Raw genomic sequence first — 23,434 nt, 5'->3', positions numbered from 1 at the left:
CCGCCCTCCTAGTCTCAGTTGCTGCATTTCTAGCCTGAAGGTCTGGGGTTGGTTCTGCGGTTTCTTCTCTGGCCTCTGTGGAGGCAGGGGACTGAGCCCTGGCCTGGCCCCCCGACCACCACCGCCAACTCACAAGCAGCTCTGTCTGAGCCTCAGTGTGTGTCCAGATGAGACTCCTCTGAAGAAATACCCCTAGGATTTCATGACTTTTGAAAACCTTCTTCCCAGTGGCCTTTCAACCCCTCCCCACCCAGAGGGTCCCCTGTTCCCTGGGAACTCAGGATCAGCTGTTCATTTTGGCCAAGCCACGCCACTTTCCCGAACCTCAGCTACTTCACCAAGAGATGGGACAGTGACCTGCTGACCACACAGCCCAGCGATCACCACGTCCCAGTGGCTCCCTCTCACTGGTCACCTGCCAAAGGCCCAGCGCCTTGCAGATGGAACCCCTCTTGGTTACTTCCCCCTCTCCTGCCCTCCTCAGCATTTCTCCCCTCCCTGAGCAAAGGCCCTCACCTCCCACGTGGTCGAGTTTTTCCTGTACTGGATCTCGAATGTGTGGTCTATGTGCTCGTATTGCATTTTCATTGCCTTCCAGTGCAGGCTGTAGCTGTCTCCATCCTTGCTCACGGTGAGGGATGGAGGGGCCATCTGGACTGGAGGGAGGGAAACTGTCAGGAGCATCATCACTCCCCCGCAATGGAACATTCCCTGTGTCTCATGCTAGACAGTGGGGCTGTCTCCACTGGCAAAAGACCCCGGCTCTGCTCATGGCTGGATCTTTTTCATCCCCACTTCACTTAACCATGTTTTGATCTGAGTGGTCTTCTCTTGGGAGATGCTGAGATTCACTTGTTTTGTAGTAATGTGGCTCAATGCTTTCGTTATTCCTACTTTTTTTGCAGTAAAAAATGAAACCACTACTGGTTCTACTCTAGACAACTGACTTTTTTTTTTTTTTTTTTGAGACAGAATCTCACTCTGTCACCCAGGCTGGAGTGTAGTGGTGCGATCTCAACTCACTGCAACCTCTGCCCCATGGGTTCGAGATTCTGCAGCCTCAGCCTCCTGAGTAGCTGGGATTACAGGCTCCTGCCACCCACGCCCAGCTAATTTTTGTGTTTTCAGTAGAGACGGGGTTTCGCCGTGTTGGCCAGGCTGGTCTTGAACTCCTGACCTCATGTGATCACCCGCCTTGGCCTCCCAAAGTGCTGGGATTACAGGTGTGAGCCACCACGCCTAGCCTGATTGTGTTTTAGGCACTGTTACACATGCTTATTCAACACGAATTATCGTGCTCAATTCTAACAACCCTATATGGCAGGTACTATTAATCTTCACATTTCACAGACAGGGAAACTGAGTCACAGAACCATTAAGTAACTTGCCCTAAGGAAAGGCAGCTAAGCAGTGGCAAAGACAAAGATTGCCACCCCCCCAGTGTGATGGACTCTCTTGTTTGACACTCCCAGAGGTGTAGGGATTTGGCTAAAGGCTAGGACCGGATCGTGCGTTCTCACCACCAGAAAGTCCCCAATACAGCGGCCATAGCAGGCCTTCAACAACATCTAGATGAGACCCAATAGAGAGTGGCCAAAGAGAAAGGGGAAGCCCTTTGCAGACAGCACCTCCCACCTGGCTGGCAGACCCACACATCGAAAGAGGCGAAGGGTAAAGAAAGCAGAAATTGGGCATGGAGTCGGAAGTTCTGAACTCTAATTTGATCTGCCTACTCATAGCTGTGCAACTTTAAGTAAGTCACTCAACCTCTCTGAGCTTCAGTCCACCCAAAAGAAAAAAGAGAATGCTTATAACCTTGATGCCTTCACAGTATAAACATAATACGAATACCCGTAATTTGTTGAGGTCATTTATGTGCCAGGCATTATATGAGACCCTTAATATATTTGTGCATTTGAACAATCAGAATTCCTTTTTCCAGTGAGGATCCCAAGAGAGTTAATGAAATATTCAAACCCAGGTAACTAAGACAAATTGGCCTCTGCTCTTCACATATACTAAAGACTGGACGGAAGAACTTGGTCATCAGGAAGCAACGCGAGAGGTCCCATTGCACTGGGGTCCTTGTTACGTCACAGAAATGAGGGATATTAACCTGGGAGGCTCAACGCTATCTGCATACACCACAGCCCCCGGTTGAAAAGTACATCCTAGATCAATTACACTGAAGATAGAACATCAGTCGGAGGGGAACTTCGGAAATCAGAAAGAGGAAAATCCGATGAGGAATGAAAGGGCAGGTTTTGGTGGCAGGACCAGGAGGGGGTGGCCAGCGGTGGAGCTTTGGGGAGCTGCAGGGTAGGAGAGGGAAGCAGGAAAACGGACAAGAGGTCCGAGGTTTCAAAGGCCTGCTCCTGCTTTCAGCCGCTGCCATTGTCGTTTCATTGCTTCTCTCTTGTTTCATCTCTTTGAAAGTGACAAACGTGAAGACTGGGCCAGGAGCAGCCCTGAGCTGATTCGGGTTACACAATGAGGGCGTGCTGGTCCCAGACCATCCCCGCAGAGGGCTGGGAGTAAACTCACTGTGCTCTGAGCTCTTTATGTGTTTCTCTGCCCTCCTTGGCTGAATGGAGACGAGGTACTGGTCGTGGGTGCTGGGGTCGGGCACGGGAATCCCACAGCGGTGTCTGATGTGGAGGCTGCCGAACTCCTCCCTCAGCACTGGGGAGCACTCTTTCTCCCTGAGGAGCACGGCAGAGCTGAGGGAAGGGGGAGGGAGGGCCCATGGGAGGGAGGAGAGTTTGGGGTAGTCTGGGGCCCCAGGGGCAGGAGGAAACCTGGAGAGAGCAAGGCCAAGAGGAGGAGAGGGGACGGAGAAAAGAGATGCTCACCCTGCATCTGGGCTGGGCTTGTAGAAGAGGCCAAAGGAGACGGAGCTGACCACCTCCCACCTCACCTCCCAGGAGCAGCTGAGCATGGCGGCCCCGTCGAAGAAGCACTGCAGGTTCTGGGGCTGGGCCTCGTCCCCTGGGAGGGAGACAGGTCCTCATGCCCTCCCCCCGCCACCCCTCCCACAGCTCTCATCGGGTGCCCACCGTGTGATTCAGCACCCAGAGGTCACGGGCTCTGGGGCCAAAAGACCAGGGCCGAAACTTCAGCCTGAACCTGCCAGCTGTGTGCCCGACAGCTCTGAGAGAGAGATCTGTGCACGGCACACCCTCCCGGGAGAATGGAAACAGCATCGAAGTTTCAGTGTTTGGGGACTGAACAGAATAACCTGGGAAAGCCGGGCACATCCTGTAGCCTCCGTTAACACACAGCTGCTAACAGCGCTGCTGTTGTTATTATTGCAATTGCCATTGGCAAAGGGTGTACAGAAAACTGGAAGCCCAAAGTGAACAGATGCAGAGCCCTACCAGGCAGTGGTCACAGTAGAGGTGGGACGGCCCCGGGACGCTACTGGAAAAACGGCAGCAGGAGATCTGGGAAGCCCCCACGTGGAGCCCAGGACCCCTGCTGTGCCAGGAGCTCCTGACGAGCCCACCCTTCCACCATGGGGCATTTCCCGGGCTCTGGTTCCATTACCTGGCTGGGAGTCCCAGTAAAACTCGGGGCTCCACTCGCTGGGACGTCCTGAGAGCCGCGAACCTGGGGCCAGACGGGTCCGCACTCGGGCCACGTAGGTGCTGCTGGGCATGAGGTGCTCTGGCCCCAGAGTGGCCTGGGAGGCATTAGAGAGGAGGGTGGCCGCATCCTGTCAGAGACAGTGGGAGCTGGAGGAGGGTGCTATCCCGTCCCTTTGGGCTGGGTCAGCGCTGGCTGTGGTTCCTACCTCCCAAGAGTCCTGGAGCCGCTTATAGACCACCTCAAACTCCAGGTCCCCCTGGGACAGCCACTGGCTCTGGGGACCCCCCAGGGCCACACTCCAGGTCAGCAGGAAGTGGTCCTGGTGGCTGCTGATCTGCAGGTCCTTGGGCGCAGGAGGCTGGACTGGAGGGAGGAAGTGAATGGCATCTAAGGCTGGACCGCTGGGGCAGTCGGGGCCTGCATGGCCTTTTGTGTGGACACAGGGGGTTCCAGGCCACCCCTGCCCCATCGAGTGAGGGACCTTGAGCAAGACCCATCTCCTCTGTGGGCCTCAGCCCTTCAGCTGCAAAACTGTAGGGTTTCAACATGAAAGCCATGGAAAACCATGCCCTCCACTGCATCGCCCCAGAAGCCTTCCTGGTTTCCAGGCCGCCATCTCCAAGGTCAGGGTTGCTGACCGGTGTGTTGACTGCTTTGTTGGCATATGTAGGTGCTCAAGGAAAGAAGGTTGAATGAATCAATTGTGTGTATGTCCTAACTAGGATTTCCATGCCCCCACGTCCCCATCCCCTGGCCAGTGTGGCCTTGTCACTTCTAAGGTCACATTCTGGGCTTCAACATCTTCCCTAACTCCTGCTCCTCCATCTACCCTGTGAGTCTGCATCCCCAGCATTTGCACCCCCACATCCGATCACGTCACTCCCTCAGCACTCTCCATGCCTAGAGGACACATGCAGTCTCGGCTCTGCCCTGAGACTGCAGAACACAGAAGCCTCTCCAGGACCAGCACCCGCCCGTGTCTCCTGTTTCTCCCCACTGCTGTCTGGCCCTTGAAGCGGATGCTCCCTGGACACAGTGATGGGCGGGTTCCCCAGCTGCCCATGCCCTCCTGATCCCCCAGCCTCTGCATAGCTCTTACCCTGTCAGGGAGGCTCCTCCCGCCCTCCCCTCCTGTCTACCCTTCAGATCTGAGGTGCAAAGCTCCTCCCTCTGGGAAGCCTGTCCTGATCTCCTGGGGGCCTTGCTCTCTGCCCCCTGCATGAGGCACCCACCCGCCACCGTCAGTAAGTTCTCACGGGGGACAACATTCAATGCTTCCCCTCCCTCCAGCCTGGGCTCTCTGAGCTCTACTTGGGAAGGAAAGGACTCTCATGTCCATCAAACCCATGTGTGGAAATATTACTTCAGATGGATTCCTGGTGGTCCAACCCATCCCCTGCTCTGGTAGCGGCTTTATGATGCTGTGGCAGAAAGGGGCAGGAAGCCTTGGCCAGAGCCCCTCCCGTGTGACCTTTGCCAAGAGAACCACGTGGCCCAGTGGTTAGGACTAGAGACTTGGACCGTCCTGGGCCAGATCTCAGCTCTGCCAGCAGCAGCAGAGAGGCCCTGGACTAGTCACCTCCTTCTCTGTTCATTTCAGCAGCAGCCACAGACACCAGTAACAGCACCAAGCCTGCTGTGGCTCTGCGTGCATCTCTAGTGACAGCCTGCAGGGCCTCCCACCAGCCTGCCACTGGGGTGGGCTTTTGCCGCATCAGCGAAACCTTTCATAAAACACCTCCCCTTCTACGTGTAGTTTCATTCAGAGCAACCGTTTCCTTGAATCCAGGACTTTGAAGTGCACGTTATATTTCTTTCTAATACAGAGTCAAATAAAACATCAAGACGTAAAATCATCATCCACCCCTTCCTAGACCACGGACAGCTTCATGGGCACTGTGGGCTCGCAGCCCACCCTGGGGCCCCTCCTCTAGGGCGGTGAGGAGACGAGCTCCCTGTCTACAGGGCAGAGCACCCCCGGGAAGGCTGACCCGTCTCTGTCATTATTGCTCAGTGTGGACTTCAGAGGAGGCATCTGGCCTCCTGGGCCTCAAGGGCCACATCCAGGAAATGGGTTGCTGCAGAAATGAGATGAAACAACTAAGTTGAAAGAGTTTTGAACCAGTTGGGTTTCTACCTGGGTGGCTAGAGGGGTTTTCTTTAAGGGCAGCCTGCAGAGCTGGAAGCCCAGGGCTTGGTGGGAGGTGGGAGCAGCCAGGGGCAGGGGAGCCGCCTTTGTCTGGAGCCCCTCACACAGTCCCTGCTCTGATGCCTCCCTGTAAGCACACCACACCCTCATCCCTCAAGAGACCCTCACCCAACCCCAAGCCACAATCTCCCACCTTCAAGACTACCCTGGCCAACCCTGATACCCCCCATCCACACAGGAAACCAAGCCCAGGGCAGGGCCTCCAGCCACTCACCATGCTGGGTCAGAATGACGGTGAGCTGGGCGCCCAGAGGCCGGTCTGGTTTGAATGAGAAGCCGTCAGTGTCAGAGCTGACAAAACTCTGGTAGGGAATGACACATCTCCTGGGCACGCAGCGGGGATGTGGGCAGGCTGACCAGGGCATGTCATCGCTGAGGTCGCAGGATACTGGCTCCGGAGGGTCCCTGCTGGGAGAGGACACGGCTTAGCCCAGGGTGCGTGGGGACTGCTCACTCATCAAAGGTGCATTGAGTGCTCACCACGTGCCTGGCTCTGTCCAGAATCAGGGGCCAGGCAGAGACAAAACACACACAAATCCCGCCCACGTAGCTGCCATCCCTGGAGAAGGGCACCTGCATGGAATAAAGTGTGTAGCGTGTGCAGTACAGATAACTCCATGTGGATAAATAAAGCAAGAAGCGGGTGAGGCAGGAGGTAGGGCTGGGATGAGGATGCAATTTGACATATGGGACAAGCAGGCCTCTCTCAGGAGGAGACCTGTGGGTGGAATGCTAAGGCGATGAGGGAGGGACTATGCAAATCGTGAGGATTTCAGGAAATGGAACAGCACGTGCAAAGGCCCTGGGGCAGGCAGAGTTTATGTGTTGCATGGCTTGGCCTGAAACCAGTGTGTGAGGAGTAGAGCATGGGACAGGGAGGTCGAGGAGACCCATCCATCAACGTGACGGGATTGGACCTCACTGCGAGTGAGTGGGAAACAGTTATGAGCAAAGGTGTTGTAGATTTTGATGAATGCTTTGAAAGGATTCCTGAGGGTCATCGGTTGTGAATAGATCGAGGTGGGAGTGTGGCCATGTGGGAAGCAGGGAGCCCAGTTAGGCGGCTTCTGGAATATCCAGGTGACAGGAAGTGGTGTGCACCAGGGCAGTGGGGCCGGCGTGGGTGAGGTTCAAGTTCTGTTTGAGATAAGGTTGGCGGTGTTTGCTGGTGGATTGGATGCTGCAGTCAGGAAGGAATGGTGGCACAAGCGCCTTAAAAACAAAACAAAATCCTCCCAGTTGTTTAGCTTGAGCCACTAGGAGCTCCCATGTAGCAAAGGGAGGTGAGGAGGACGGAGGCGGCAGAGCCTTGGGTGAGGGCGGGACTTTGGCTGAGGATGTTTGGAGTTGGAGTTGCCTATTGTCTAAGTGACAGTGGAGAGGCCAGTGCACCTGGAGGGCTGGAGCTTAGGGGAGGTGTGGGCTCAAGGTTGCCTTTGGGAGATGCCTGCGTGGCCTCAGGGGGTCTCTGTAGGGCGGATGCAGCAGAGAGGCGGTCCATGGACCTGCTCTGGGGTGTCTCATCCTTGGCAGCCAAGAGAACCAAGAGGCAGCAGACAAGGAGAAAGAGGAGGATGGGCAGGGCCCCGGGGGTGCTGGGTGAGCTGTGGGCAGAGCCAGGTGCAGGAGGCCAGGTGGTCCTCCTTGTCAGGGGCCGCCCTTGGGTCAAGTAGGAAGAGGGCGGAGGCCCGACCATGAGATCGTGCTCCCTGGGACAGTGCTGACTTGGACCAGAGCAGTTTGGATGGCCTGGTTGGGGTGGCATCCTAGGGGAATGGGCTCAGGAGGAAATGGCTGGAAAGACACTGGGTGTGGTGAGTGTGGACAACTCTTTATGGGCCACTGCTGTTAAGGGAAGCAGAGAAAAGGGGGCTGCAGGGCTTTGGGGTCAGGAGATGCCCGGGTGCTGTAAGCCTGTGCACACCTGTGAGGGGGTCAGGGCAGGTTTTCAAGGGGATTGGGAAGGATCCTGGGGTGGGGCACAGTGGGTGGCACAGGGCAGAGTGGGGACTTGGGGCCCCTGATGTTCCTGAGCAGCAGGACCAGACAGGATCCCGGCTCAGGCCTCAGACAGGAGCCCCAGCTCAGAACCAGGCCCAGGCCCCAGCGGTCGGCAGAGTGGGTGGTGAGTGTGAGTGTGGGGTGGGTGGGGAGCTTCTCCTGGTCCGCTGGAGTGTCACAGCAGCAGGAAGCAGGTCATAGGGAGGGGCAGGATGGTCTTTGAGTAGAATGGAGAAGGCCTGATGGCCTTTGAGTAGAATGGAGCAGCCCCTGATAATGAGGCGCCCTGGGGAACTGAAGACGGTGGAGGGGTGGGGGGTGGCAGAGCTGGGCCAATCGGTTGTCACCTGCCTCTCTGGTTCCAGCTGTTTAATTATTTCATTTAAGGCTAATTTAGACCCTGGCCAACACCTCAGAGCGATGCTGGTCCCCTTCCTGTGTGGCACATGCCCAGGAGAGCTCAGGTGAGAGGGGCAGCAGCCCATCTTGTGACCAAGGCTGGTGCCTCACCTCTGGGGCCTCAGTTTCCCCATCTCTGAACTTGCAGGGCAGCTCCAAGGCCAGTGCCATCTCCCTGGTCAACTCTGGACAGGCAGGCGGTGGCACGGCTGGGGCATCGTGGCCTGGCCCTGCCTACCTCACAGTGAGGAGGGAGTAAGGTCGTATGGGGCAACTGCGTTAAATTGGGAAGAAATAGAAGATTGTCACCACTGTCACCACCACCCTTATCAACAACATCAGCATAGAAAGGCACTTCCCAGAAACCCCACGTCAGATGGCAGCACCTGGCCTGGGCGGGTACCTGGAGGGGCAGGACAGGTTCCTCTGTCCTCTGTCTGCTCCTACCCCAAGGCTGACCTGACCTGTCCTTGTCTACACCGCCATCCCACACCAGGCACAGAGGACACTGTTGCCCCTGCCAGTGGACCCTGCACCCAGCGTTACTCACTGATTCACCCGGCGAATGAGGGTCACATTGACGAGCCGCTGGGCGTCCTGCGTGTCCGCCCACCTGCAGGTGATGTGGCTGGTGTAGTCATTGTAGCAGCGAAGCGTCTGCATCGGGACGGTTTCTGACAAGAGGAACAGGAGGGGGTCACCTCTCTCCCCTGCAGGGTCCCTTGTCACCACCTGCCCCCCCAGCTGCTCTGAGGAGGGGGTCTCCCAGGTCCCTGCAGAGGCCCCAAGTGGCCAGGCAGAGGTGCCCTAGTTTGGGAAGGGGGTCTGCCGGGGTGGGCTCCTGGCTGTGGACCCTCCTCTCCTGACAGAAGTGTGCTATTCTGTTAGTTCTCAGCATGCTTTCTGGGCCTCTGCTGTGCACTATGCCTGGGCACAGTCCCCTCCACCATCCCAGGACAGAGACATACACCAGGCACAGGCCTGGCCCCTGGCCCCACTGTGCAGCCTGGGAGGGGCACACACTCAGCTCTGGGATGTAGAATGGCAGAGTCCTACCCTGCGCCCTCCCCCTGCCCTCTAGTCCTCAGCCTCGGGAGCCTGGTGTTTGTTAAGCAGACTGTGGTCCCAGCATTGTTAAGAAGCCAGGTCTCTGGGAGCCCTTAGGAGGGACCATTTCACCCCAACAGCCAGGGAGCATCCCAGCAGGGCCTTCAGGCAAAAGCAGGGAGAGAAGCCCAGGCTGAGGCCTTGCAGGAGCAAAGCCCTGGAGGTGGGAACCACTGAGGCTCGGCTAGTGTCTGCTGGGGAAGGAGGGGCAGGGAGACGGCCAGAGCAGCCACCCTGGAGCCTGGAGGCCAGGAGTGCTGGGCTGAGAAATGTGGGCTGGGAAGCCAGACACGATCAGCTGGACATTCCAGGACAGGATGAGCGGGAATGTGTGGGAGGTGGGAAGTGAGGGAGGCCCAGGGAAGGCCAGGGGAGAGAAAGAGGGAGGGGAGCAGGGGGAGGGTGGGTGGGCAGGGTCCTGGGGATATGCTGCAGGCCTCCCCGAGGGTGCAGCACTGATGAGGGGCACAGGGAAGGGGTTGCAGCCACAGACTCACCTTCTTCCCCTGCCAGGCTGTGCCCCCAGCACAGGGCCAGAAGGGCCATGCAGAGCAGCCCCTGGGCCAGCGCCATCTCCCTGGTCAGCCTTGGACGGGCAGGCGCCGGCACAGGTGGGTGCTGGCCATGGGCCGGGCGGGGTCCTCAGTGTCCTGGAGTCCCGTGCTCCTGCCCAGCTGGGAGCCAAGCCAGATCCATTTCACAGGCTCCTGGGACCTCTCCCTCCTGGCCTCTGCCTCCTCCAGGCCTGCAGGAGGAGATGTCAGCAGTGAGCTGCCCCTCCCCCTCCACGTGCCCCAGGGACACCGCCTATGTTGTGGGGACAACCCAGAGAGGTGGCCCTCATGCATGGCCCCTCAGTCTCCTGGGACATGCAGGTGATGGGCGTGGGCTACATGGCCTGAGGCACTGGGTCCCCACTTGGGTCATTGGCACCTACCACCTCACAGAGCAGTGGAGAGCGGGGCTGGGATTTGACTCCTACTAAGCTACCCATGGGCTGCTGGTCCCTAGTCGCTCCGGGGAGTCTCGGTGTGGGATGCCACAGTGTCATTCCCTGGACGTGATCACGTGCACACACACGTCCTGGCTTACACACAGCCTGTGCTCTCCCCACCCCCGCTCCATTTACCATCACCTCCCCACCCTCCGCTTGCCAGTTCCCTTTTCTCCTCGGAGGCCGGGGGTTTCCTGACTTTCATTTCACTGGTCTGGGAAGTACCCAAGAGAGCAGAACAGACGACTGTGGCTACTTTGCTTCTGTGAGATTGTTGGAAGCTTCACTCAAGATGCCCACACAAACACACACACACACAACACACACGTACAACACATACACACAGACACACAAAGATATATACATATATACACATACATACACATATACACACACAAACGTACACACAGACACAAACACACACATACACAGACACAGGCACAGAGACACACACAGACACACAGATACATACAATATACACACATATACACACAAACATTCACACACATACACACAAATACACACACAGAGCCATAGACACAGACACATATGCACGACACATATGCACAACACATACAGACACACAGATGCATACATATTCACGCATATATACACACACAAACATGCACACACATACACAGAGACACACATACACACACACATGCACAATACATATCTAAACATATATACACATGTATATACCATCTACACACAGACACATACACATACAGATACATGCACACACACACACACACAGAATCTATCAATGGACGCACTGGTTGGAAACAACCTCTACTTGACCCCAGAATGTACTAATATATGATGAAGGAGGAATCAGGAATCAATGCGACGTGATGAAATATTCAATTAAAAATGCTAAAATAATTGAATAACAACATAAAAAGGTCCATCTAAAACCCCATTTTACAGCATTCCCCAAACAACCGGTTAATTACACATTTAAATGTAAACAGTTACATTCTACGAAACCTGCAAACCATAGGAGTGAATGCCTTTGAACTCGTTAAGCTTAAAAGCATAGGTGACATCACAGAGACAAAGGCTGGCAGCAGGACATAAAAGCGAAATCGTCTGTATTTTGTCAAACTGACTGAAGCATAAAAGCAAAGGACAGAGTACAAGCAGAAAACATTTGCACCAATGTATTAATCTGTTAGGACTACCGTAACAGCTTTCCGCAGAGTGAGTGGCTTACGAGTCATCATTCTGGAGGCTGGGAAGTTCAAGATCAAGGTGCGGGCAGATTCGATATCTGGTGAGGGCCTGTTTCTCACCGTCTTCTCACTGTAATCTCACATGGCGGAAGGAGCCAGGGAGCTCGCTGGGGTCTTCATAGGGCGCCAATCACTACCTCCAGATAGTCTCACATTGGAGATTAGGTTGCAACATAAACTTAGGAGGACTCGAACATAAAAACCATAGCAACCAGAATTATGGAGGACAGGTTAGTGTCTTTTACTGTAAAAGGTTAAAGCAAATCGATTTTATCAAAGATCACAAACAATATTCACGTACGCAGAGAGAATTCATGATGGTGGCTGACAGTATTTCAGTGTTTTCCGTGAGACAGGCATTACGGAGGTGAATACGTCTATGTATAGGTTACCACTAGAATCTCCACTTTATAGATGGGAAAACAAGGGTGGGACGTTATGTAATCGGTCCACAATCACACGGCTGGTAAGGAGCAGGCTGGGATTCAAGCCCGTAGCAGGTTACCTCTAGACTCTGTACCTGACCACTACGCCAACAGTGGTTCCATTTCCCAAACGTCAAAACAGCGCACGTCTATTCTGACATGTACTGACCCAGCAGACACTTCTACAGACATGCACGGATACAGTGAAAATAAAAGAATACATTAAGACAGCTAAATCAGCATTCTCAGGGAGATTTGAGAAATGATAGCCATTTAAAAGAAGACACTTCTATGCAAAAAACAGAGTTTTTGGAATTTGAAGATATGAGAGCCATAATTTTAAAAAGAATCAAAGGCCGGGTGTGGTGGCTCATGTCTGTAATCCCAGCAGTTTGGGAAGCCAAGGCAGGTGGACCACTTGAGGTCAGGAGTTTGAGACCAGCCTGGCCAACATGATGAAACCCTGTCTCTACTAAAAATACAAAAATTAGCTGGCCATGGTGATGCGTACCTGTAATCCCAGCTATTCTGGAGGCTGAGGGAGGAGCATTTCTTGAAACTGGGAGGCAGAGGTTGCAGTGAGCTGAGATCGTGCCACTGCACTCTAGCCTGGGTGATGAAGAAAGACTCTGTCTCAAAAACAACCAATCAATAATGGGCCAAACCACAGAATGGATACCACACATGAGAAAGATAGATACTGAAAATAGAGCAAATAGTCAAGGAGACGAAAAGGCCTGGGAAAGAAATCTAGGAGTTCCAGCATCCGGAAGCAGGCGGTGGAGTGAATTAAGAGCATGTATATCAGACAGCATCAGCTACCTAGTCTGAAAGGCAGTGGAAGACCTTGTCCCTTTCCTCCTGGAGGCAGAAGCCAAGGTTTTAGCTGAGTTTATTGCTACACAGAATAAAAAGTTATATTTCATATACTCTCTTGCTGCTAAGTGTAGTCAAGTGACTAAATGTGTTTCGAGGAAATGAGAGCAGAAGCATTATGTATGTCTTCCAAAAAAGGCTGCTTAATGGCAGTTGACTCGGGTTGGAGGGGTCCATTTTTGTCCCTGTCTTTTTTCCTTCTTCCAGCCTGCAACTTGGAGGTGACAGCTGGAGCTTCAGCAGCTATTTTGGACCATGAGGTTACCTTGAGGATGGAAGCCATATGTGAGGATGATGCAAAGAAAGAGAGGAAGCTGGATTCCTGCTGTCACTCTGGAGCAACCACACTAGCCTGAAACTGCTTCTTCTGGGCGTCTTTTCTATGCCGGGAAAAAGAAACTTCTATGTTGTTAAGCCACTGTTGCTTGGGAATTTTCCATGTGCAACCAAACAGATACAATAACAAATGGGAGAAAAAGTCATAGGGGTTTCAAGCAGACAAAAGGCCACTCGATAAAGAACAAGATTCCCTTTTAGAATATTTTTTAAAGACAGTAGGAATCTGTATTTAAGGGAGGCTACTACAATGGAGTTTTGAAGTAGGGGACAGAGATCCGGGTTCACTCCCAAGATTCCTTTTAACAGACCTATATCTAGTTCTCACTGATAAATTTTCCATCTTGCAAGAATATGAGGACAGGCCTAGAAATGTTTCCAGAAGAAAACAAACAGGATATTTTGAATGGAACAAGGGTCAGATTGGCAAGAGATTTCACGTGAGAGACCCTGAACTTTAAATCGAGGTCTTGAAAATACCAACGGAAAATATGTTTAAACCTAGAATCACAAAATGCCAAGTTTTCTTTGACATTTAAAGGACACAAAAAATGTTTGCTATGTAAGGACAAAGAAAGTTTTTCAGATCTTTTGTGAAAAAGAAGTACTCTAGGTTAGATTTCAGGAAAAAACGTTCAAGAAAGGCTGAAATATTAAGGCAAAGAAACCAGCAACACTTATAGATAAGTAAAGAAGAATATTAACTAAAACTCAGATGATTTTAACAAGAGAGTAGGCCGTGAGGCTGGGGTGGAGAGTGGAGGAGAACTGAAAACTTGCTAAAGATCTCCGCTTGTATTGGAAGGCATATATGTGCTAAATAAACCCAAATGCTGGTAGCCTCCCAAAACGCTGGGATTACAGGCATGATCCACTGCGCCCAGCGCAGAAAATATAAGTTCGATACCATTTTAAATACAGTTTAAAAAAATATTACTATTATTTTTTAGATAGAATCTCGCTCCATCACTCAGGCTGGAGTGCAATGGTGTGATCTCGGCTCACTACAATCTCTGCCTCCTGGGTTCAAGCGATTCTCGTGACTTAGCCTCCCGAGTAGCTGGGACTACAGGCATGCGCCACCGCACCTGGATATTTTTTTGTGTCTTTAGTAGAGACAGGGTTTCACCATGTTGGCCAGGCTGGTGTCAAACTCCTGGCCTCAAATGATCTGCCCACCTTGGCCTCCCAAAGTGCTGGGATTACAGGCGTGAGCCACGCTGCCTGGTCCACAAAATATAAGTTCGATACATTTTATATCCTTAAAAATGTAAAAATTAAAAATCACTAAGAATGAAGAGCAAGCATGGGGACAGAAGGATGACAGAGAAGGGGTGGGAGGGACAGAGAAAGGAAGAGAGAGTAAAGAGAAGAGAACAACCGAACACCTTCTTACTCAAAATAAACACACGCATAAACATTCCCAAGCTTATGAAGAAATTGAAAGGTAGAAATAAAAACTGGGGAGGCGGGGAAGCAAAATACGAATTCACTCCAGACAAAAACGATTCCTAGGTCAACCTGACGAAGACTTTTAAAAGAACACATCATGTCCCCTTCCATGAACCCTCCCTTCGTGGAAGCTGTTTTTCTCTCTCCTGGATTTCCCCTCTGGAGTCCCCTTCCACACTCTCTCGTGGAAGCCTGTCTTCCCCTCCTAAACTCCATCTCTCTCTATTCCCTTCTATTCAGTGTGGAAGCTGCTTTCCTCTCCTGGATTCCATCTTTCTGGATTCTCTCACTCAGTGTGAGAGTTAGCTGTTTCTTTCTCTCTCCTTCTCCTGTTTCTCTCTCTCTTTAAATAAATCACTTTCGACAAACAAACAAAAAAAGAACACATCATGGCCAAGTAGAGGATACTCCATATATGGAAGGACAGCTCTCAAGAAATCTATTTAAGATTCAAATAAACAGATGAACAGATTAAAGGGTTGGAGGGGAAGGATGAGTTTATCTTGACAGATGCTCTGAAATATTTAATAATAGGCAGGCATTTCTGGTTAAATGAACAGACAAACCCTGGCAAATGAAGAAACGTTGGAGGAAATGTTGGCATCACTGAACGTCTGCCAGAAACCAAAGACAATGTCAGAGTCAGCGGGGGACGTTCGTGTCCTCCTGTCAAAGGCTCGCACCAGATGCTCTCACTATTGCCTTTATTTCCAGTGGTTAGTGTCCCTCAAATAATCTCTAAATTCAAGACAATCAAAATGAAAATTCCAAAAAGATATTTAATGGATTTGGTAAACTGATATACATATTTTTTGAGATGGAGTTCTCACTCTGTTGCCCAGGTTGGAGTGCAATGGCGTGATCTCAGCTCACTGCAACCTATACCTCCTGGGTTCAAGGGATTCTCCCACCTCAGCCTCCTGAGTAGCTGAGGTTACAGGTGCGCACCACCATGCCCGGCTAATTTTTTGTAGTTTTAGTAGAGACGAGGTTTCACCATGTTGGCCAGGCTGGTCTCGAACTCCTGACCTCGAGTGATCTGCCTGCCTGAGCCTCCCGAAGTGCTGGGATTACAGGCATGAGCCACTGAGACTGGCCTTGGCAAACTGATTCTAAATTCTAACAAACCCAAGATGAGAGACTTGCTCTATTCGCTAGAAAAATAATACAGAATGTAGTGGTAGCCAAATGGAACAGAAAACAGTATGGAAAATAACCAGCTACATATAGAATCTTAGGAAGTAAGAGGGGCATTTCAAATCACTGAGGAGGGGAGAAACCGCACACTCATAATTAGCAATGTTGAGACAATTAAGACGGTAATTATTTTTAAAAGTTACTTTACACATTATTCATCCCTCTAAATTCTAGCTGGACTAAAAATCTAAAAGTCAAAAGCAAAATAATAAAATGATTATAACTCTTTCTATAATCTTAGAGATTGAACAAGACGACAAAACCAGAAACCATAAAGTAAAAAGTAATGACAGGTTGACTTAACAACGAAAACATTTTTCTATGACATAAGACTCATCTTAACCATGGTAAAGAAAAAGATAAGTGCTAACCTGGGAGAGTATCTTTTCAATACATATAAATGGATTACTAATACACATAATAAATGAGTCACTCCAGAAGTTAAGACGTAAAAGACAGAGAACTCAACATGTTAACAAAAGACTTCTCTACGTCCATCATAAATGAAATCCAAAAGGCCAATACACATATAGAAAATGTAGGATTTCACCCATAATCAGGGAAAGAAAAAAATCAAGCAACAATGAGAATTTTCATTCATAATATTGGACAAAATTAGAAGATTGATAATTTCTCTAATGGTAAATTACCCCCTCCCCCCCCTTTTTTTTTTTGAGATAGAGTCTTGCTCTTTTGCTCGGGCTGGAGTGCAGTGGCACGATCTCAGCTCACTGCAACCTTCGCCTCCCGGGTTCAAGCTATTCTCCTGCCTCAGCCTTCCTAGCAGCTGAGACTACAGGTGCACACCACTATGCCTGGCTAAGTTTTTTTATTTTAGTAGAGACAGTTACACCATGTTGCCCAGGCAGGTCTTGAACTCCTGAGCTCAGGCAATCCGCCCACCTCGGCCTTCCACAGTGCTAGAATTACAGGCATGAGCCACCACACCTGGCCAAATTGGCCCTTTTATGCATTACCTTGGGTGTGCCAGCTTAGCTCAGCTACTTTGAGGCTGATTTGGCAATACCTATTAAAATTTCGAACGCACAACCTCTTGCACAGTAATTCTGCACTTATTAATTTAGGCTACAGAAACGCTTTCATAGAGGTGGAAAAACTAGAAAAAAACTAGTTGTCTGTCAACGTGAGATTAGATAAATTGTGGTGTTCCCATCCTAATAAATGCCACAGATTTCTTAGAATTACGTAACGAGTTAAATCTATATGTATTATTGTAGAAATTTGGAAATATTCATATATATATATATACACACACACACACATACACATATATATATTATAATCCCATTTCTGTAAAAACAGCCAGGTGCAGTGGCTCAAGCCTTTAGCAATTTGGAAGGCTGAGGCAGGCGGATCACCTGAGGTCAAGAGTTCAAGACCAGTCTGGCCAACACGGTAAAACCCCACCTCTACTAAAAATACAAAAATTAACCAAGCATGGTGGCGGGCACCTGTAACCCCAGCTATGTGGGAGGCTGAGGCAGGAGAATCGCTTGAATCTGGGAGGCAGAGGTTGCAGTGAGCTGAGATCATGCCTCTGCATTCCAGTCTGGGTGACAAGAGTGAAACTCAGTGTCAAAAAATAAAAAAAGAAAGAAAGAAAGAAAAGGAAAGGAAGGGAAATAAAGAAAAGAAAAACTATATGCTTATATCATGCTTAGAAAATGTTCTGGAAGAATACACGTGGTGGAAAGAGTAAGGTATGGAACTAGGGAAAAGAGACTTTGTCTCTTGTGCTATGTAATTCTAGATTATTCTAATTTTCATTAAGGCAGCTTTCTGTGTAGTTGCTTGTTTAGCATTAAATACATTCCTTATATAACTCATGAACTATCCTGTGGTGTTGGTATATCTGTATCCTGGAACAATATAAATAAAACTGCTGAATGAGAAAAAGAGTGACCAAAAGCTAATAAGAAATGTTTACTCATTATAAAATGATTAAAAAGCAGGAAAGATGATAGAAAAAAATTAGAACTTGGTTATACAAAAATATAACAGCAGGGTCTTTGAAGACTAAACATGGCACATATGCAGCTCGTCACCAGCACCTGTCTGACCAGGTCCCAATAAAGCACCTGCCCTCTCATTCTCAGGGTCAGTCCACACACCTGCACAAGCCCTGAAACAGACACCCCAGATATCCACCCACCCAGCCGACATACTTGGGTACAGAACACACACACCTGGGCCCCAACCTAAAAAAGCAGGGCAGAGTGTCATAACTTAAAAAACAGAGAGAAAGAGAGAGAGAGAGATTGCTGGATAGTGCCTGCTATGTCTCTGGGCAAAGGTTGGGCTCTTTCTCAAGTTCAACGTGAGCTTGAGCCACACCACGCCCAGCACTGGGCCTCAGCGCAGCAAGGTTCCAGGTTTCACCCTCTGCCTCTCAGTCTCTCTGCTCTCTTGTATCCCCAGGGATACACACATGCACAATACACACACAGGCATACACACACATGCACGCACAGGCATACACATAGGCATCCATTCTCTCTCTTTCTAAACCAAGAGGTCGGGGACTATCCATGCTCCCCATTCCACAGATGAGGAGACAGAAGCCCGGGGTGGAGAGGGGGTGCTCTCATTGCCACCGGCATCTTAGTGACAAAGCCAATACAGGCCACCGGTACCTGACTCGCGGGCCTGAGCTCTCTCTACCGCACTAGGCATCCTCCCGCCAGGACCAACCAGATCCCCCTGGTGACGCCGAGTCCTACCCAAAGCTTTTGTCCAACACCCAAGCAGCTTGGCACCCCTGCCTGTCTCCCCACCCACTGGCTGCCCCAGGAGTCTGGACTCAGGTCATCCCAAGAGTCCAAGCCCTAACTCCCCTAAGTCCCCAGGGCACCGTTGTCCACAGGACACCCCCCAGGCTCCCCCTGTTCCTTTTCCATCCTGGACTCCCCACATTCCCCCCTGCTCTGACCCCGCCCCTCAGCCCTGCTCCTGGACGCCGGGCCATACCTCTGTGTGGCAGGAGAGACCAGCCTTCTTCTGGAGCCTCCAGCCAGACTGAGCCTCCCACACTTCCTATTTATGTGTCGTCGGAAACAAAAGCAGAAAGAGGAAGCAGCACCAGTCCAGGCCCACTTTGCTGACAGTGCACGTGACTTTTCCGACTTCCAGAAGGCCTTCTACTCCAATTTATCTTTCTATAAACTCCTAGGGCTCCTTCAAGCCTCAGCTGATGCAGGGCCTCCTCCATGGAGCCTTCCCTGACTCCTCGATGGGGATGCAGGTGGAAGGGGCTGCAATAATCACAGCTGATTTGAGCCCAGAGCCAGACAGACCCGGGTTGGACTTCCAAGTCCGCTGCTTCTTAAAGCGTGTCCTTGTGCAAATCACCTGCACGTTACTTCTCCAAGCCTCGGGACATCCATCTGTCTGTTACTTTCACGGAAGCATCTGCAAACCTGGAAGGACTGTTGAGGGAATCCAACCAGATACTGTGTAGAAAGACCTTAGCTCAGAGCTGGGCACATGAGAACCCCCTACAAGTGGTAGCTGGTGGCATTTTGATTTCCCTGACGTCCTCTTTGCCTGCCACCCCACCCCAACATGTGCAATATGGTCATGTGTGTTCATGGCTGTCTTTCCCCTAACACTATCTTCAGGGCTGGCTTGTGTCCAGCTTGCATTTCTCTCCCAAATACAGACTGAAGGTCTCCTCTGTACCTAGCACATGGCCTGGTACAGAGGAGATCTTTAGTGACTGTGTGCAAATGAATGAATGAGTGAATGAATAAGTGAATGAATGAATAGCTCCCTGAGCACAGTAGGGCTGGCAGAGTTAAGGTAAGGTGAATGAGGCACTCTCTCAGGCTCAAAACGTAAACAGGCATCTCAAAATGCAGTAATTGAGATGTCATATTTTAATGCAATATGGTTAAAAAAATCCCAATGAATGCAAAAAATATTCATGGTGAACCAAATATGAAAAGTTTGAATAAAGACAGGATGAGTCACAGTGCCAAGACACAAGAAAATGCAATCATGTTCCTCCTGTGTGGGGCTGCCTTCCAGGGGAAAGGGTAGCTGGTGGGAATGAGGGGAATGGAGGGAATGGAGGGGCAGGAACCTGCTCTGAAGCTACTGGAATTCTGACTTGATTGTTCTTTGCTTTCCTCCTACCAGGAAGGGCAGGGTTGGCCAAGAATAGCTGGTGGGGCCTCACCCTAGCAGAGAAAGCCCAGGATGGAGGAAGGCATGGGTGGTTCTATCAGGCACTCCAACCAGACCAGTGGGACATCCATACCTGGCATGAAAAGGCCCTGCAGGGGTTTCTCTGAGGCTGGAGAGGATGGAATTAAAGCAACGTCACGACCTTTCTTCTCTCCCAGGTGTCCCCACTCTACCTGTCTTTCCTGAGCTCCTCGGTGGGACTAGGAGGCTGCGGGGCTGGAAGCCCGCGAGAGCACAGAGGATGCTGTCTGGTGGAGAAACAAAGACCCCGAGACTCTAAGTCAAAATGACTCCGAACACCAGACCCAAAATATGAAGAAGCCTTAGGAGCACCTCAAACAATTCACTTGACTGATCCTTTCCTTTTAAAAGTCATCAGAGCAGCAGAGGATAAAAATCTACATTTGAATAAGTCTAAAAGACTTCTCTCAATAAGTATTAAAAGTTCTAAGAGAGAAGAATCACACTGTCAGGAATTCATTGAATCACTTCCCCCTCAGTGGTATGTAAAATACCGTGTCTTGCAATTGATGATCTTTTAGAGACTAAGAGACCCAAGAAAATGTTGGCAAGAACGGAGTAGTCATAATGACCAGGGCTTGAGCAGTTATGCTGTGAGTAGATCCTGGGCTCAGTGCTTCTCCTTCTCTCCCCAATAACCTTCATGTAGCTGCTACTGTCCTCAACTTCCAGATGAAGAAGGCGAGGCATGAAAAGGAAAATCACTTGTCAAAAGTGGTATAACTAGTGTATGTTAACATAGCATTTTTTTCCATTTCCATTTTTATTCTGAAACTATTTCAAAATACAGAGAGTGTTAAAAGGACAGTACAAAGAACTCTAACATACCCTTCATGTGGAAACCCCTTTTGAGTTTCACTAGGTGTCTCAATAATGTATTTTGTAGCAAAGGGTCCACCTGGGACAGTGCATGGCTCTTAGTTGCCATGTCTTTCTGGTCTCCAATTTGAAAAAGATTTTTTTTCCTTGACATCTTCAAGATTGTAAGCTAGTTGTTTTGAATAATGTCCCTTGATTTGGCTCTGTCTGATGATTAGACCTGGGTTATACTTTTTTGGCCAAAATAACATAAAAGTGATGCTGGATTATTCTCGATGAGTCCTATCAGCTTTCATTGTCAATCTGTTCCATCACTAATGTTGTTCGCTCTGATCATTTGATTAACTTGACATCAATCAAGTTTCTCTACTGTAAAGTTACTTCCCCCTCCAAAATTCATAAGCATTTGGTAGGGAGATACTTTTTAGCTTTGTCATCCCACTCCCACACTCCAATTATTTCAATATGTAATGATGCTCTTAATTTAACAAGACATCATGATAATCATTGCCAAATGGTGATTTTTAAAAATTCTGTCATTCAGAAGCCCTAGCCAGAGCAATCTGACAAGAGAAAGAAATGAAAGGCATCTGAACAGGGAAAGGAGAAGTCAAACTTTCTCTCTTCCTTGATGATATGATTTTATACCTAGAAAACCCTAAAGACTCCACCAAAAGTCCCCTTCTGTAAAGTTGGAAACAAAATCAATGTGCACAAATCAGTAGCATTTCTATACACTGGTTAAGTTCAAGCTGAGAGCCAAATCAAGAATGCAATCCCATTTGCAATAGACACACACACACACACACACACACAATTCTTAGAAATACAGCTAAACAAGGTAGTAAAAGATCTCTACAAGGAAAACTACAAAGCACTGCTGAAAGACATCACCGATGACAAAAACAATTGGAAAAACATTCCGTGCTCATGCACTGGAAGAATCAGTATCATTAAAATGGCCATACTACCCAAAGCAATCCACAGATTCGATGCTATTCCTGTCAAACTACCACTGTTGTTTTTTACAGAATTAAAAAACACTATTCTAAAATTCATATGAACCAAAAAAGAGCTCAAATAGCCAAAGCAATCCTTAGCCAAAAGAACAAAGCCCAAAGCATCACATTACCTAACTTCAAACTATACGAAGGCTACAATAATCAAAACAGCTTAGCGCTGGTACAAAAACAGACACATAGACCAATGGAACCCACAAATAAAGCTGCATACCCGCAGCCAGCGATCTTCAACAAAGTTGACAGAAATAAGTAATGGGGGAAGCACTCCCTATTTAATAAGTGATGCTGTCACAGCTGGCTAGTCATACACAAAAGAATGAAACTGGACCCTTACCCTTCACCCTTAACTTTCACCATATACAAAAATTAACTCAAGATGGATTAAAAGTTTAAATATAAGACCTCAAACTATAAGAATCCTAGAAGAAAACCTAGGAAACACCATTCTAGACATCAGTGTTGGGAAATAATTTATGACTAAGTTCCCAAAAGCAATTGCAATAAAAACAAAAATTGACAAGCCGGTCCTAATTCAACTAAAAAGCTTCTGCACAGCAAAGGAAGCTATCTACATACAGAGTAAATGGGAACATGGAGACAGACAGCCCTAAAGATGAAACAACTGAGGACACACAGGAAGAAAGTCATGTGACTGGCAGGATCCCACAAGTTAAAGATCACTAAGGATTGCCAGTAACCACCGGAAGCTGGAGAAAGGCAGGAAGCATTCTCCCTAGAGACATCAAAGATTATGGCCGTGCCGGCACCTTGACTTTGGACTTCTAGCCCCCGGAACAGTGAGACAAGACGTTGCTGTTGTTCTAAGCCACCCAGTTTCTATTATGACAGCCCTAGGAAATTGACACCCCCTCCTTGTTTGAGTCCTGATACCCTTGAACTGCCTTCTGGCCCTTAGCCGGCCTGCTCAGTGACTTTGACCAAAAAGGAAGGAAAAGAGAGAGGGAGTCTGGAATCAGAATATTCATGCAAACACATCTGCATCCAAAGGCTGTGTTCCTAATTCGCCTTTTCTTTTTATAGACTAATAGGCGAGACCAAAATAAGCCTATTAGCAAGTCGATCTTAGTAAGCTCTCTAGCAGGTGCTGGTGCACTCTGGTCTACACGCTAAAATAGAATGCATTCTCTTTTAGTTCAGCCCATGAGCTAAATTTTTTTTTAAATTTTTAATAGTTGTAAAAATAGCAAAATAAGAATAATATTTTGTGATGTGGAAATTATATGAAATTCAAATTTCAGTGTCCATAAATAGTTTCGTTTCTGGTTTTTTTTTTTTTTTTTTTTTTTTTTTGAGACAGTCTCACTCTGTCACCCAGGCTGGAGTGTAGTGGTGTGATCTCAGCTCACTGCAACCTCTGCCTCCTGGGTTCAAGCTATTCTTGTGCCTCAGCCTCCCGAGTAGCTGGGATTATAGGTGCCCGCCACCACGCCCAGCGAATTTCTGTATTTTTAGTAGAGACGAGGTTTCACCATGTTGACCAGCCTGGTCTCGAACTCCTGACTTCAACTGATCCGTCTGCCTCGGCC

At 49.5% G+C, this 23,434-nt stretch overlaps 1 protein-coding gene across 9 annotated transcripts in view; it reads right to left on the bottom strand.

Annotated features, from left to right (window-relative positions):
- CSF2RB (colony stimulating factor 2 receptor subunit beta) overlaps nt 1–23,434 on the bottom strand; it is a 38,566-nt gene that overhangs the window by 6,981 nt on the left and 8,151 nt on the right. Inside the window, exons 1-10 of one of the 9 annotated variants that reach the window (XM_064368003.1) lie at nt 18,808–19,289; nt 10,242–11,777; nt 9,802–10,049; nt 8,748–8,871; nt 6,012–6,205; nt 3,794–3,951; nt 3,547–3,715; nt 2,853–2,988; nt 2,545–2,720; nt 517–656 (exon numbers count right to left, since the gene is read on the bottom strand). In XM_064368003.1, coding sequence (XP_064224073.1) covers nt 517–656; nt 2,545–2,720; nt 2,853–2,988; nt 3,547–3,715; nt 3,794–3,951; nt 6,012–6,205; nt 8,748–8,871; nt 9,802–9,877 — 1,173 coding nt within the window. In that variant the 5' untranslated portion in view covers nt 9,878–10,049; nt 10,242–11,777; nt 18,808–19,289. Of the gene's footprint in view, nt 1–516; nt 657–2,544; nt 2,721–2,852; nt 2,989–3,546; nt 3,716–3,793; nt 3,952–6,011; nt 6,206–8,747; nt 8,872–9,801; nt 10,050–10,241; nt 18,530–18,807; nt 23,191–23,434 lie in introns of those variants that run through there. The other 8 variants (XM_064368005.1, XM_012476369.3, XM_012476374.2 and 5 more) reach the window with 8 other exon arrangements.

The sequence above is a fragment of the Aotus nancymaae genome, unplaced genomic scaffold (assembly GCF_030222135.1).
Source record: "Aotus nancymaae isolate 86718 unplaced genomic scaffold, 86718_ANA_hifiasm-v0.15.2.pri h1tg000076l, whole genome shotgun sequence".
In the NCBI taxonomy this organism is placed as follows: Eukaryota; Metazoa; Chordata; class Mammalia; order Primates; family Aotidae; genus Aotus; species Aotus nancymaae.
The sequence above is the reverse complement of the archived record's forward strand: the minus strand, read 5'-3'. Positions and strand labels throughout refer to the sequence as shown.